Source organism: Muntiacus reevesi, chromosome 8, assembly GCF_963930625.1.
Source record: "Muntiacus reevesi chromosome 8, mMunRee1.1, whole genome shotgun sequence".
NCBI classification, from domain to species: domain Eukaryota; kingdom Metazoa; phylum Chordata; class Mammalia; order Artiodactyla; family Cervidae; genus Muntiacus; species Muntiacus reevesi.
This window is the reverse complement of record NC_089256.1, coordinates 59,888,373-59,905,360: the sequence shown is the minus strand read 5'-3', so window position 1 is coordinate 59,905,360 and position 16,988 is coordinate 59,888,373. Positions and strand designations below refer to the sequence as shown.

General features: G+C 40.1%; 1 protein-coding gene across 1 annotated transcript in view; it reads right to left on the bottom strand.

The window, feature by feature from the left end:
* The window catches only part of EHHADH (enoyl-CoA hydratase and 3-hydroxyacyl CoA dehydrogenase), a 55,567-nt gene that overhangs the window by 7,314 nt on the left and 31,265 nt on the right, over window positions 1-16,988 (bottom strand). Inside the window, exon 6 of the mRNA XM_065943546.1 lies at window positions 5,110-5,451. Coding sequence (XP_065799618.1) covers window positions 5,110-5,451 — 342 coding nt within the window. The remainder of the gene's footprint in view (window positions 1-5,109; window positions 5,452-16,988) is intronic.

Here is a 16,988-nt window from a genome sequence, read left to right as displayed (position 1 = left end):
TTTCATTTTCTTCTTGGGCACATAGAAGGTTGTACTTTCTAGACCTCTTATATCCCAGTAGGGCCTATAACTAATTCTGGTCAAGGAAATGGGGGAAGGGTGGTAAGGGATCACAACTGGCCCCTAAAATCTCCTACAAGATCCTTCATTACCACCTGGGTACAGAGGATGCAGAGATCAACTCTGAGGACTTGGGGGAGACCCTAGAGCAGGTGTTGGCCTGCAGGTCACATCCAGCCCACTGCCTGCTTTTGTACTGCCTGTGAGCTAAGAATGGTTTTACGTTTTAAGTAGCTGAAAATTAAAGAGTAAGAATATTTTTTGACACCTGAAAATGATATCAAATTCAAATTTCAGTATCCATAAATAAAGTGTTACTGGAATCAATCACACTGATTTGTTTTCTTATGATCTGTGGCTATACTCGTCCTCAACAGCAGAGTGAGCAGTTGCAGTAGAGAACGTTAGGCCCCCAAAGCCTAAAACATTTACTGTCTAGCACTTTACAGAAAAAGTTTGCAGACCCTTGTCCAGGAGAATAGTAGAGCCACTAGTTGGAAAGAACCTTGGTTTTAGAATTATCTTGAGAGTGAGGAGGAAATACATCTTTATTATGTTTAGCTGTTGAGGCTATTATCTGTTACAGCAGCAGGTTATCTGTTACCTGATCAACCTGCTGTGGCTGAAACAGTTCAGTGAAAGCTATGTACATATTACTCTTCTGCACTTCACATTGACTAGCTTTAGATCTTTTTTAAAAAATTGAAGTATAGTTGATTTACAGTATTGTATTAGTGTTAGGTATATAACATAGTGATTCAGATTTTTATAGATTATATTCCATTTAAGGTTATTATAAAATATTGGCCATATTCTCTGTGCTGTACAGTGTATCCTTGTAACTTATTTATTACATATATAATAATTTATACCTGTTAATCCCTTGTGAGGATTGGTTTTGAATATACTATGTTATCAATCATTAGAAATTATTGATTTAGTTCCTCTGGAATATATTTAATTTTTAAATCATATTAAATTATTTAATACATATATTGAATTATTTAAAGCAGTTTTGCAAATTTATTAAACATGTGTGTTTCACTCAGTGACAAGGAGGCTGGATAGCTCTCACTGCTGTAGCAGCTTGTATGCTAAACTTCAGCCTGCATAAACAGGAGGGAGAGTTGGGGGTTCAAAACCCTGGCCCCCTGGCTTTCAGTCCCAAGCTTCATATAAAATTCCTACCATGTAGAGAGTACAATCTCACAGGAACAATAAGGACTCATGAGAAGTTTATGTGAAAGTGCTTTGTAAAGTATAACGTGATACAGATGATAGAGCTGAACACAGCAGAGAAGGAAAGCTACCGGAGGGTGGAGTACAGCTCCTTGCACTCACCTCTCAGAGCAGGTCTGTTGAAGAACCTTTGGGGCTCCAAGCAACTCATGGTCCTAACCACAGAGTGGGGCAGACTAATGCTTTCTAGAAGTGTCTTAGCTATAATTTTACTCACTTCCTTGTAAGCGTGACAGCTTCCATGTTAAATTACCTTATACTATTAATAGTAAAGCTTAAAAAAAACCTTAAGGCTTATTGAGTGTTCATAAGGAACACACTAGAAATGCATTAAAGCATTTTGTATGTATTAACTCTTAATCATCACCACAACCCTATGAGTTAAGTCCTATCATTTAACCCACTTTACAAATGAGCAAACTGAAGATGTAAGTAACTTCCCGAGCAAACTGAAGATGTAAGTAACTTCCCTGAGGTCTGATACCTAGCAAGTAGGTGTGCTGGGGTCTGAACCCAGGTCATGTGACGAGTCTGCACCCTTAACATATATGGTTTCTCAAGTAGAAATAGAAGGATGGGAAGGATTTTTAAGAGCAGTTGGTTGAGTTATAGTCCTATCCACGCCTTCAGCATGTGACTTGGAGTCACTATATTCAGTCCTAGTTTCCAAATTCTTCAAACTGGGAATGTTATTGCTTGAACCTCTGATCTCAAGAGTTTTGGTGAAGATCAGATCAGACAAAGCATGTCACAGCTCTCTGTAGAAGTTGCTACTTCTACAAAGTAGAAGGCTATAAGGTACTAGCCTTATCACTCCTATTAGAGAACCTGGAAACAGAACTTGGACCTTTATTAATATATTTTTATTTATTTATTTATGGCTATGCCTTGTTTTCATTGCTTTGTGTGGGCTTTTCTCTAGTTGTAGTGAGTGAGGGCTATTCTCTAGTTGTGGTGCACAGGCTTCTCTTTGTGGCAGCTTCTCTTGCTCTGGAGCACAGGCTCCAGAGCATGGGCTCAATAGTTGCAGTTCCTAGAATCTAGAGCACAGGCTCAATAGTCGTGGTGCAGGGGCTTAGCTGCTCTCTGTGGCACATAGGATCTTCCCAGACCAGGGATTGAACCTACATTCTCTGCATTGGCAAGTGGATTCTTTACCACTGAACCACCAGGGAAGCCTGAACTTGGGCCCTTGAAATGCAGCTTTTAATTTAAAGCAGAATTATCCTTGCTGTTCTTATGATTAATAAACAATGTCTTGTTGGGGGAAAAAAAAAAAAGAAGTATCAGCTATTATTTTAGATCTTCTTCAGTTCTATAAACTGATATTTTTTCATTTAATCACTAAAAATATACATGAAACCAGTAACTGTTTCCTTCAAAAAGTTCTTTACTAACTTCTCACAACCTTGGGGTCTCAAAGTTCTCAAGAAAGTAGGGCTGAAAGACCAAGCTTTTCACTGTTGGTAATTATGTTTTCATAAGTCAATACTGTATGTATATTGAATTTAGTTTCCTAAATTTTCCTCACTAAACACACACAGACAGGGACCAGGAGTCCTGTTCCTGGACCAAGCCACTGCCTTTAACTACCCTGTAATTAAATCTCGTCAAGAACCCCTTCTACTCAGAGAAGTAAATAAAGGATAAGGGATGCTTTGACTACTGGTTCTTCAGTGTCTAGTAAACAGCAGTCTTCTCCCCTTCTGACAGCCCTGAGAGCCCAGGCGAGGTGAGAGAAAGTGGACTTGCAGTGGTGCCGACCCAATCTGAGAGCACAGTCTCACTGAAGTGCAAACCTGGGCTCATCAGGGCTGGGGTTTTCCAGGGAGTCCAATGAAAGGACAATGAGTCATGGCTTTTGAGCATGCTGGCAAGAGAGTATCTGAAGTGATGACTGGAAATGAAAACTGAATAGAGAAGGAAGTAAAGATTAAAAGAGCTGATCAAGTAACGGATGCAGTTGGAATAACTGAGAAAGGGATGTAGAAAAACACAAGGTTGTAGTGAAAAAGTACAAGTTCACATTTCAGTGGTGGAGACATGTTCAGGATGAAGCCCGAAGTGTGGGTTACGGAAGTGAAGTGAGGAGAATGTCACTGGATCTGAGGAGGTGAAGGAACCCAGAAGCAACAGGGCTGGATGGATTCTCCACACAGGGGATGAGGACAACAAGGACAGCAGCAGGATTTGGGCCAAAGCAGATAACTGTGAGCCAGGTACTAAAATGAGAGCCAAGGCAGGGGAGCACGGACAGTGACGAGGAGGGATAGAGCAGGCAGGGAGACGGCAGGACCACAGAGGAAGAGTGTCCAGAAAGGGGCCGTGGTCTGAGAGGGGAAGTGACAGTGAAGTCCAGGGAGAGTGGGAAGAAGCAACAGCATTCTTGAGAGGGTTGCAGGAGAAGCAAGTGCCCGGGGTTACGTCAGGTTTCAGGCAGGAGACAGACGGAGAGCCACTGGTGAGCCAGATGAGGCTGTGGGTGCATTCCAGAGGACATGGGCTTCAGAGGGAGGCTGCGTCACCAAGACCAAGGCGGGCAGAGCAGGAAGCGGATAAACATGAAGAAGGGGGAAATGACCAGCTCTCTCACTTTATTTTTATCCACATTGTCTTCTACGTAGTTTAAAAGCTTTTGCAAATATTTTTCAGAACAATGTGGTGTATACTTTAAAAAAACTCGAACTTTTAAACATTCCATGCCAGACACAAACCTGAAGTCATTTTAAAAAGCTCACGATAAGGAAACAGGGAAATTCTTAAATGATGGTTGACCAGCACGATACTGATCATTTTTACTATTATTCTACTGATAGTTTTTACTATTATTCTGCATTAATTATTCTTGGCTTGAAGGAATACAGGAAAGAAGAAACAGGTAAGTACATAACTAGAAACAAATATTGGTGTTGCTGAGGGAATATAAAAAGGTACACTCTGTTCTTTGCCATACTATTTATCCATCTCCTTAAAAAACCACAAGTGAACAGAGAAGTCAGTGCTACAAGGAGCACAGTATGTTTGTGTTGAAGACACACTACTTTATTTCTGAATTTCACTGAGACAACTATAGACTGAGAAGATGTAGAGAAGGCTCTTCCCATCCACACTGCACTGATGCTAGAGAGCTTGGTGAATATTAAGAAAGTTGGTGCTTTTAGTAAATTTCGGACCTCCTCTCCCAGAAGACTGTATACAGGCTAATACATACAACACTCCACTTACTATTTCAGGGGATTTGGAATCCACCCAATATCATTCTTGGGCCAAGACTAAGACTAAGTGAAGTTTAGGATAGTGGCCCAAAGAAGCCATTCGGAGAGCTAGCTTCTGAGGAAAGAAGACATTTTGTTTGAGAAATTTTCAAGGGGAAAAAGTAAGGAAGCCCATCTTTCAGGTTCAGATGAATTTGGGGATAGTGGCTTTGAATCAGGAGAAGTGAATAGATGCAAGGACCAGAAAGACACAGCCTTCACTCCCAATCCCTAGCTATAGGAGTGACGGGCCACACCTTGATGCTGGGAAACCCAGGGATGAGAGACATGTAAGAGGCAGAAATGAGTTTAAAAATGCCCAGAGTCTGGAAACAGACAAATGTAGCATTAGAGGACTTGAGTTTAGTTAGTTCACTGTTGAGAAGGCCTAGTGTTTCTAAGCCTCACATGCAAAGATAGCTCATGGGCTGGGGTGAAAATTAAGTTAACTAAAAAAGTGATACATTCAGCAAAGAGCCCAGCACGTGGTGGCCCAAAGCAGATGGCAGCACTTGACAAATGCAGATTTGGGGAGTGACATTGGTCATGTTCTTACCGAGAACGCCAACAGAGGAGATGGGCTGTCCCGACGCTGTTTTCCAGGAAGCCCCGGAGGGAGTGGACCACTTATTTGCCATCCTCTCAGCAAAGAAAGCATATTGTAGGGCCCTGGCCTGCCCTGAGGTATTAAGGTACAGGCCCAGCTCCTTTTCCTTCTGGCTTCCCATGTCATATGGATATTGGACAGCAGCCTGGACTGCACGGACACAGGCCTCCGGAGACAGCCACCCAGGGTACCGCTTCCGCACCTGCAAAAGGGCTTCACTGAAAATGGCGTCCATGTTGGGCAAGCTCGGGACTGGCATGTTGCAGATTCTACGGGATTCTGGAGATTGATCTAAAAGAAATAAGAAACAAAATTTGGAACTGTTAACCTATATCAAAGGATTGTGCATATATAATTATAAATACTATTTAAGATTTTTTTCCATTCAATGATTAATTAATGTGTTTCTTTTTAAAAATCTTTTTAATTGGAGGAAAATTGCTTTACAATGTTGTGTTGGTTTCTGCCATACAATATCAAGAATCAGTCATAATTATACATACATATATATAAATATATATATATATATCCCTCTTAGGCCTCCCTCCCCTCCCCTCTAAACTTCCCTCCTGGCCCCTATTCCCCCCAGTCATCACAGAGTGCCAGGCTGAGCTCCCTATGTTATATAGCAGCTTCCTGCTAGCTGTTTTACACAAGATAGTGTATATATGTCAATGCTCCGTTCTCAATTCATTTCACCCACTACTTCCCCTGTTGTGTCCACAAGTTCATTCTCTATGTCTATGTCTCTATGCCCTCCTCGAAAATAGGTTCATCAGTACCATTTTTTTTTAGATTCCAGATATATGCATTAACATATAGTATTTGTTTTTCTCTCTGACTTACTTCACTCCTTATAATAGGTTCTAGGTTCATCTACCTCACTACAACTGACTCAGTTGTCAAGATATTTAATGTAACACTAATAACAAAATCTCTGACATCTTTGCAACTTAGTCCCATAAGATAGAATTTAATTAAAAAAAAGATAGAATTTAATAGATTCAAAGCAATTTCAGGTTACCTAATTGATGCATAAAAGTTACATCTTCCTTTTACTTCAAGGCCAAGATAACATTATGATAGATTAATTATATTAATTTGCCAGTGAGCTTAAGGAAAATAGTCCTGAGTTAATAATATTTTAGGTTCAAAATAATTTTAACTCCATTCTTAACAGTAACAATACCTAGAAAATATTTAAATTTAAATTAAAAATTTAAATACCTTTAAAATACCTAGAAAAGAACACAGTATAATATTGGCACAAAGATAGACATACAAATCAGTGGAAAAAACTGAGTTAAGAGATAAACCTTTACAATCATCACCAACTGATTTCCAACACAGGTGCCAAAACAATTTAATGAGAGAAAGGAGAGTTTTTTTTAACAAACGAAGCTGAGGACAACTGAATATCCACATTAAACAAGTAAACAGGTCCTTACCTAGCACCATATATAAAAATTAACTCAAATATGGGTCATAAATCTAAATTGAAGAGTTAAAACTATAAGACTTTCTTAAAAAATATGAAAAATCTTTATGACATTTGGTTAGGCAAAGTATTCTTAGCACAATCGACAAAAGAAAAAATTCATTAAGTTGGACTTCATCAAAATTAAAGACTTTTGTACTTCAAAGAACATCATTAAGAAAATGAAATGATAAACCATAGACTAGGAGAAAATATTTGCATGGTAGGCTAAATAACATCCTTCCCAAACATCTACTTCCTAATCCTCAGAACCTATGAATATATTATCTTACATGGCAAAGACACTCTACAGATATGATTAAGGTTAAAGACCTTGAGATGTAATGTTTACCCTGTATTATCCAGGTAGGCCCAATCTAATTTTATGAACCCTTAAAAGAGGAGAGCATCTCTCAGCTGTAGTGAGAGAGGAAGAGGCAGAGAGATGCCACACAGAAAGTTCCATTGATGACAATGTGGCTTTGAAGATGGAGGAAGGGGGCCAAGAACCACTCCTCGAGGCTAGGAATGGCCATTAGTTTACAACCAGCAAAAACATGGAGACCTTGGTCCTACAACATAAGTACTGAATTCTGCCAACAACTCAAGTGAGCAATAAACAGATTCTCCCCAAGAACTTTCAGAAAGAAGTGCAACTACTGACAACTGGGTTCAGTCCAGTGAGACCCCTACCAGACTTCAGACCTGTAGATAGATAAGATAATACATTTGTATTGTTTAAACTGTGGAGTTTGCTGAGCTTGTTATATCAATCAACAGACAATGAATACGACTTGCATATCAAATATCTAATGAAGTGTCTATATCCAGAGTATATAAAGACCTCTTATGACTCAATAATAATAAGGCAAAGAACTCAGTGTTAAAAATGGGTGAAAACTTGAGTGAATACTTCACAAAAGAGCATATGTGTGTGTATTAGTCACTCATGTCCAACCCTTTGCAGCCCATGGACTATAGTGCACCAGGCTCCTCTGTCCATGGGATTTTCCAGGCAAGAATACTGGAGGGGGGTTGCCACTCCCTTCTCCAAGGGATCTTTCCAACCCAGGGATGGAACCTGGGTCTCCTGCATTGCAGGCAGATTCTTAATCATCTGAGCCACAATTGTTCAGTTATCCTGTGAGTAAGCCAATCTTCAGTTTATGGGCTCCCCTGGTGGTTCAGATGGTAAAAAATCTGCCTGCAATGAAGGAGACCTAGGTATGATTCCTGGGTCAGGAAGATCCCTGGCAAAGGGAAAGCCTACCCACTCCAGTACTCTTACCTGGAGAATTCCATGGACAGAGGAGGCTGGCAGATTGTAGTCCATGGAGTCACAAAGAGTAGGACACGACTGAGTGACCTACATTCTTACTTTTTTTCAAGCTCAGCAGAGAAAGAAGACCTTTCCAGGACCTACAGCTGATTTAATTTCCTAGTGGCCCATAAAAGAGATGAGAACAGATAGTGGGGAGAGGGAAGTCGGGGGAGAGGATCGAGTGGATCAGAAAAGAGGTCAGAGCTGTCAGTTTTGTGGCACCTGACAACAGGTGGCTAGTACAGTCTTTGTGGGGACAGGGCTTAGATGGGTTTGGGATATCTCAGAGCTGGATCTTTGTCCTTGTGATGCTACCACCATCCCCACCATCACAGGGGCTGATTCTCAACATCATAGCACACATCAGAGTTATTTTAGGACTTTTAAAGATGACAATGCTCCATTGTGAACTCAGTTAAGATTCTTTAAGGGCGGGGCCTGGACATGGGTATTTTTTAAAAATTCAATAGGTGATTTTGGGACTTCCCTGGTGGTCCAATGGCTAAGACTCCATGCTTAGAGGGGAGCCCAGATTTGATACCTGGTCAGGGAACTAGATCCCACATGCCACAACTGAATATCCCACATGCCACAACTAAGACCTGGTACAGTCAAATAAAAAAAAAAAAATTCAATAGTTGCTTTTGAGGTATAGCCTTTTGGAGGTCTAAAAGCAGAGCATTTATCAGCCACCATATGAGAAGTCATCTGCAGCTCCTGGCTACTTTGACCTGGCAGAGATTGAAGCAAGAAGAGAAAGAAAAAAAAGGAAGAAGAAAAACACTTAATGGTGTGCAGTTATTTTAGCCAATTGGCACACTCCTAGTATCTCAGGGACACTCAGAACCTCTGAGACTGCAGACAGCCATTTTGGGATTCCCCACAGCACTTGTCCAGACCAAACTAAGCATATCTATTGAAGAGTGTTGGATCAGGGAACAACCCTTAGGAGGTTTTTCCCTGCTCAATTTCCTATCCTTTTTGTTCTGTGGCTGTAATAGAAGGATGCTATTATTTTACAACTTCATTTTATTCCTACAAAATATTCAGAATTTCCCCTTTGGGTCTACAGGTATGGTGTTTTCAAAGTGTATTTCTTAGACACATGCTAATTTTAAAGTCACTCAGCTGTACCTACATAATAAGAGAGGCAAGGGTGTGCAGGTCAGAACCAGCACTAGCTCCCCAGGAAAATGGGAAAGAGAGGAGCTAATTAATGATTCACGTATGCTTATAATTGGATTATTTCCTTGACCCACTCATATTTTTTTCTTAATTCTTTGAAGTTTTCTAAGGCAGAAGTTTTCATTTAAAAAATAAGTGAATCATATGCCTCAAGGAGGAAAAGGAGATGATTATTTCCCCTTTTTCCTTTATAGTAAGCTGACAAGAAGAGATTTTCTCTCTCTAGGATAAAGAGAGACAATGTACAGTGTTCAATTTACAAAAATGGTTTCCTAAGACATACAGGATTCTCTGTAACTCTGATAAATAGACTCCCTCTCATAGAAGCTCTGCAAAGAACCGACAGAAAAACTGCACTTTTCCTGGGCTTGAGGGGGTCCCCAAAGAACTGGGGTACATAAAAAAGAAGCCCGATTTAGATATGTGCTTAGACTTCCCTGGTGGTCCAGTGGCTAAGGCTCCATGCTCCCAATGCAGGGGTCTGGGGTTTGATCCCTGGTCAGGGAAATAGATCCCACATGCTGCAACTAAGACCCAACAGAGTCAAAGAAATAAATAAAAACAAATATTGGTACTTCCCTGGTGGCTCAGAGGTTAAAGCGTCTGTCTGCAATGCGGGAGACCTGGGTTTGATCCCTGGGTCAGGAAGATCCCCTGGAGAAGGAAATGGCAACCCACTCCAGTATTCTTGCCTGGAGAATCCCATGGGCGGAGGAGCCTGGTAGGCTGCACTAGTCCATGGGTTCGCAAAGAGTCAGACACGACTGAGCGACTTCACTTCAGGCTTCCTAGGTAAGGCAGTATCACTCTGCTTCTGTGAAACATGTTTATACAAATGTTCACAGAGAGTAAAAATAAATTACAAAGAGCAAAAGGTAAAATGGAAGAGAAAGACAGATGAAACCACTAAGATTTTTTTTAAGTCACAAAATCCAAATGAACAAACAGATCAAGGTCTTTGAGCAGAATAAGAATTGCTAAAAATGCCTACCACAGCCCAGGGCAGACACAGTAATAGGACCGGGGTTTGCTGGAGGGACAAAAACAGAGCACTGGGGTCCTGAGCTGAGGCTCCCTCTTGGATTCCCCCTGTGCTCATCTTCAGCCAAGAGCACACACTTTCAGTTTCATGCCAGAATCACACTCGTGGGAACAGGGGTTCTTACTCCATTTGGGAACAAGCAGGCTGCTGGCCAAATGCAAATAAACCGCATTTGACAGGACCCTCCCCTCCCCAGTTTAGCCAAAGCAATCTGGTTTGGCCAAGCAACTGAACTGCTTTGCTAAGTCCATTGCATTGCAGTCATCAGGGAGGCCTCATGTACCAACAGTATTAAGATGCATGAAGCTAATTAACTTCCATAGTCAGCTCTCTAGGATGTGTGTTAAGTTTATAGAGAAACTTGCAGCTACTGCCCCAATCATATTTTTAGATATATATGTTAACCTCCTACCCATATCCCCTCCCACCCATAATTGGCTCCAAAATTGCAATTTTTTTCTAAACTGGCTCCAATTGCAACACTGACCACTGGAAATTTCCTTCCTTCTCAACTTGCCTATTGCATGTGGAAACTAAATAAGTATTATCTCTCTCTCTCTCTTTTTTCTTTTGCAGCTGCTGCTGCTGCTAAGTCGTTTCAGTCGTGTCTGACTCTGTGCAATCCCATAGATGGCAGCTCATATTTTATTACTATAACTGTAAAATTTTTTTTTAATTGGAGGATAATTGCATTACAATATTGTGTTAGTTTCCACCATACATCAACATGAATCATATATAAATAAATGTTCTTAATCCTTTCCCTTTGTTCTTTTTGTAGGTCAACATTTCAGCAGTGCGGGTGTGGGTAATGATGGGGGTGAGAATAGGTTGAATTAATGAAATATTTTTACAAATGGAGAAACAGAACTCAAAAATTTTACATGTACTTTTAAAAGTTGAGATTTAGTTCACATACAATAAAAGTCATCATTTCAAAGTTTATAATTCAGGAGTTTTTAGTATAATCACAAGCTGTGTAACCACACATGTATGTTTTTCAACCATGCCTTTCAGACTGCTTTACTAATATTTTTAAGTTAAAGAACATCATGAACCTCAAAAACATCATGCTAAGTGAGAGAAACCAAATACAAAAGATCACATGCTATATGAAATTCTAAAAAACAAGACTATAGTAACAGAAAACAGGCCAGTGGTCACCTATGGCCAAGGTCAGGGGAAGGAATCTACTTAAAAGAGGCAGGAGCACACTTTTTAGAGTGACTGAACCATATCTTGATTGTAACAGGGCCACAGAACTGTACATTACTACAAAAATTCATCGAATTGCTGCGTTTAAACTGGGTGACTTTTACTCTGTGTAAATTACACCTCAAGCTGGAAAAATCAAAACCAAAGCAAAAATCATTTAAGAAATTTGGGGGGGGGGGGGAACAAGTTATTTTCATTTTTGTGTATTTTCTTTAAATTTTTGTCAGCATTCGTAACACACCTTGTAGCTCTAAGTATAGAACTGGGAAGATCCCCTGGAAAAGGGTTAGGCTATCCACTCCAGTATTCTTGGGCTTCCCTGGTAGCTCAGATGGTAAAGAATCTGCCTACAATGCAAGAGATCTGGATTTGATCCCTGGATTGGGAGGATCCCCTGGAGGAGGGCATGGCAACCCACTCCAGTATTCTTGCCTGGAGAATCGCCAAGGACTGAGGAGCCTGGTGGGCTACAGTTCATGAGGTTGCAAAGAGTTGGACATGACTGACAGTGTGGCACATATATAATCTTGTATTTAGACACTTTTATATCACAATTTCACATTTCTACCAAGTTTTGATGATTATAATTTAAGATACACAATTGTCCAAAGCCCATAACCATTCCCCTACTATTAACAGGTAAATTACCAAATTTTAAAGCAAACGATTCCTCCTCAATATTTGGATGCCACCAAGTGGACAAACTGTGTAATATTACTGAGATTGAGTAGGCCATTTTATACATTAAAAAAAATAATACTTCAATGTTAGAATTTTTATTTAAAATTAATTTTAAATTTTTATTATAAGATATAAATGATTATGATTTTATTCATTAAAAATAAATGATTTTATTAATCATAAGATTATTTTATAAATGTATCAGACCATGATCCCCATCTATCTCTTGAAGTAACTTAACTATCAAATCTGAATTTCCAGAAGTCAAAGAAAAGAACTTCCTGTTGAAATCATGTCCTTAACAAACTAAAACCACAGGTGAAAAATGATAGACATGGGTCTATCTTAAACCCCAAACCAAAAACCATTTAGGAACCCCCAAATGCAAACAGCCTTTCCTGTAGGCCAATTGACTTCTAACAAAACAATAAGTGCTCTCAGGAGGCACAACAAAACCAGCGATGAAACTGTGGTGAAGATTATCTGGAAAGAAGAGAAAGACAGCAGGAAACGCATTCCCCTTTGGGCAAAGCCTTGCTAACTCTCTTTAGAGTCGCCAGTATTTTCTCCTCACAGTCCCTGGCCTCTCCAGTTTAAGCTTTCACTATTGAAATGAAACAGTAAGTGGTTAGAGCCACAAAAAGAAAGATTATTTCAGGGAAGTGTTTGGTCCCTGCCAGAGTGGACAAAAGAATGACTTTTTCAAAGAAGCCTTTGAATGACACCGAGCCATTACCTACCACCAACTGGGGAGATGAACACTCTGCTCTGCCTGTAGCCCAAAATTCCTTCCAATTATTTTTTCTGACTCTCTTTAACCCTCTCCATCTTGCTGCCAACCTCCATAAATTGAAAAGAAACATTTTTTTAAAGAAAGAAAAAAAAATCTAGGAATGTCATAAGTGCATAAAGTGAGAAACCAGTGAGAGAGAGAAAACACAGCTCACTGAGTCAGAACCATGGCTTTATTGTGGCAAAGTATACAGCCTGTCTTCTAATTGCTGAAATGTTTGCTTGCATGGCTTTTCTTATTCTTTTTTTTCTTTTTTAAATGTTTTGGCCATACCACAACGCATGTGGGATCTTGGTTCCCCTACTCGCTCCGATGAGAACCTGCATTGCAAACAGAGTCTTAACCACTGGACCACTAAGGGAAATCCTGCTTGGTTCTTCTTAAATTTTAATTGTACTTATTAATAGAACATATACTCATTCAATAAAAATTCAAAAGGTACAGAAGAATAAAAAGAGACATCTCCTCTGACTGCTTCTGCTGGCTAGCTAGCTCCATTCTCAGAGGCAACCGTCAATCTTTTCTTGTGAATCCTTACAGAAGTATCCCATACATAAACAGTCATAAACACACCTTCTCCCTATATAGACATTCAATCCCCCCTTTTTTGTTACACAAATGTTGAACTACTATACACATGATTCTTTTTTATTTTATTTTAATTGGAGGCTAATTACTTTACAATATTGTGGTGGTTTTTGCCATACACAAATCAGCCATGGGTGTACCTGCATTCTCCATCCTGAACCCCCTCCCGCCTCCCTCCCCATCCCATCCCTCAGGGTCATCCCAGTGCACCAGCCCTGAGCGCCCTGTCTCATGCATCAAACCTGGACTGGCGATCTCTTTCACATATGATAATATACATGTTTCGATGCTATTCTCTCAAATCATCCCACCCTCGCCTTCTCCCACAGAGTCCAAAAGTCTGTTCTTTACATCTGTGTCTCTTTTGCTGTCTCGCATATAGGGTCATTGTTACCATCTTTCTGTATTCCATATGTATGCGTTAATATATTGTATTGGTGTTTTTCTTTCTGACTTACTTCGCTCTGTATAATAGGCTCCAGTTTCATCCACCTCATTAGAACTGATTCAAATGCATTCTTTTTAATAGCTGAGTAATATTCCACTGTGTTTATGTACCACAGCTTTCTTATCCATTCATCTGCCGATGGACATCTAGGTTGCTTCCATGTCCTGGCTATTGTAAACAGTGCTGCGATGAACATTGGGGTACACATGTCCCTTTCAGTTCTGGTTTCCTCGGTGTCTATGCCCAGCAGTGGGATTGCTGGGTCATATGGCAGTTTTATTTCCAGTTTTTTAAGGAATCTCCACACTGTTCTCCATAGTGACTGTACTAGTTTGCATTCCCACCAACAATGTAAGAGGGTTCCTTTTTCTCCGCATCCTCTCCAGCATTTATTGTTTGTAGACTTTTTGATAGCAGCCATTCTGACTGGCATGAGATGTTACCTCATTGTGGTTTTGATTTGCATTTCTCTGGTAATGAGGAATATTGAGCATTTTTTCATGTGTTTGTTAGCCATCTGTATGTCTTCTTTGGAGAAATGTCTGTTCAGTTCTTTGGCCCATTTTTTGATTGGGTTGCTTATTTTTCTGGAATTGAGCTACAGGAGTTCCTTATATATTTTTGAGATTCTTTGTTAGTTGCCTCATTTGCTATTATTTTCTCCCATTCTGAAGGCTCTCTTTTCACCTTGCTTATAGTTTCCTTTGTTGTGCAAAAGCTTTTAAGTTTAATTAGGTCCCATTTGTTTATTTTTGCTTTCATTTCCATTACTCTGGGAGGAGGGTCATAGAGGATCCTGCTATGATTTACGTCAGAGAATGTTTTGCCTATGTTTTCCTCTAGGAGTTTTATAGTTTCTGGTCTTACATTTAGATCTTTAATCCATTTTGAGTTTATTTTTGTGTATGGTGTTACAAAGTGTTCTAGTTGCATTCTTTTACAAGTGGTTGATCAGTTTTTGCAGCACCCCTTGTTAAAGAGATTGTCTTTTCTCCATAGTATATTCTTGCCTCCTTTGTCAAAGATAAAGTGTCCATATGTGCATGGATTTATCTCTGGGCTTTCTATTTTGTTCCACTGATCTATGTTTCTGTCTTTGTGCCAGTACACACAAATTCTTTTTTCATTTAACAATACAATATATACTGTGGCAATCATACCATGTCAATACATAGAGTTTCTCATTCATTTTATTTTTTATTTTTATATACATAAGTTTAAGTTTAGTCGCTCAGTTGTGTCTGACTCTTTGCGACCCCATGGACTATAGCCTACCAGGCTCCTCCATCCATGGGATTTTCCAGGCAAGAGTGCTGGAGTGGATTGCCATATTCTTCTCCAGAAGATCTTACCGACCCAGGGATCAAACCCGAGTCTCCCACATTGTAGGCAGAGGCTTTACCGTCTGAGTCACCAAGAAGTATATATGTGTCTGTTCAGTTCAGTTCAGTCACTCAGTCATGTCCGACTCTTTACAACCCCATGGACTGCAGCACGCCAGGCCTCCTTGTCCATCATCAACTCCTGGAGTTTATTCAAACTCATGTCCATTGAGTCGGTGATGCCATCCAACCATCTCATCCTCTGTAGTCCCCTTCTCCTCCTGCCATCAATCCCTCCCAGCATCAGGGTCTTTTCCAGTAAGTCAGTTCTTTGCATCAGGTGGCCAAAGTATTGAAATTTCAGCTTTGACATCAGTCCTTCCAATGAACATTCAGGACTGATTTCCTTTAGGATGGACTGACTGGATCTCCTTGAAGTCCAAGGGACTCTCAAGAGTCTTCTCCAACACTACAGTTCAAAAGTATCAATTCTTCACCGCTCAGCTTTCTTTATAGTCCAACTCTCACATCCATACATGACCACTGGAAAAACCATAGCCTTGACCAGACGGACCTTTGTTGGCAAAGTAATGTCTCTGCTTTTTAATATGCTATCTAGGTTGGTCTAACTTTCCTTTCAAGGAGTAAGCATCTTTTTATTTCATGGGTGCAGTCACCATCTGCAGTGATTTTGGAGCCCCCCAAAATAAAGTTTGCCACTGTTTCCACTGTTTCTCCATCTATTTGCCATGAAGTGATGGGACCAGATGCCATGATCTTAGTTTTCTGAATGTTGAGCTTTAAGACAACTTTTTCACTCTCCTCTTTCACTTTCATCAAGAGGCTGTTTAGTTCCTCTTCACTCTCTGCCATAAGGGTGATGTCATCTGCATATCTGAGGTTATTGATATTTCTTCCAGCAATCTTGATTCCAGCTTGTGCTTCATCCAGCCCAGCGTTTCTCATGATGTACTCTGCATATAAGTTAAATAAGTATGGTGACAATATACAGCCTTGACGTTCTCCTTTCCCAATTTGGAACCAGTCTGTTGTTCCATGTCCAGTTCTAACTCTTGCTTCCTGACCTGCATACAGATTTCTCAAGAGGCAGGTCAGGTGGTCTGGTATTCCCATCTCTTTCAGAATTTTCCAGTTAATTGTGATCCACAAAGGCAAAGACTTTGGCATAGTCAATAAAGCAGAAATAGATGTTTTTCTGGAACTTTCTTGCTATTTTGATGATCCAGTGGATGTTGGCAATTTGATCTCTGGTTCCTCTGCCTTTTCTAAAACCAGCTTGGACATCTGGAAGTTCACAGTTCATGTATTGCTGAAGTCTGGCTTGGAGAATTTTGAGCATTACTTTGCTAGCATGTGAGATGAGTGCAACTGTGCGGTAGTTTGAGCATTCTTTGGCATTGCCTTTCTTAGGGACTGGAATGAAAACTGACCTTTTCCATTCCTGTGGCCACTGCTGAGTTTTCCATATTTGCTGGCATATTGAGTGTAGCACTTTCACAGCATCATCTTTTAGGATTTGAAATAGCTCAATTGGAATTCCATCACTTCCACTAGCTTTGTTCATAGTGATACTTCCTTAGACCCACTTGACTTCACATTCCAGGATGTCTGGCTCTAGGTGAGTGATCACACCATTTTGATTATCTGGGTTGTGAAGATCTTTTCTGTACAGTTCTTCTGTGTATTCTTGCCACCTCTTCTTAATATCTTCTGCTTCTGTTAGGTCCATACCATT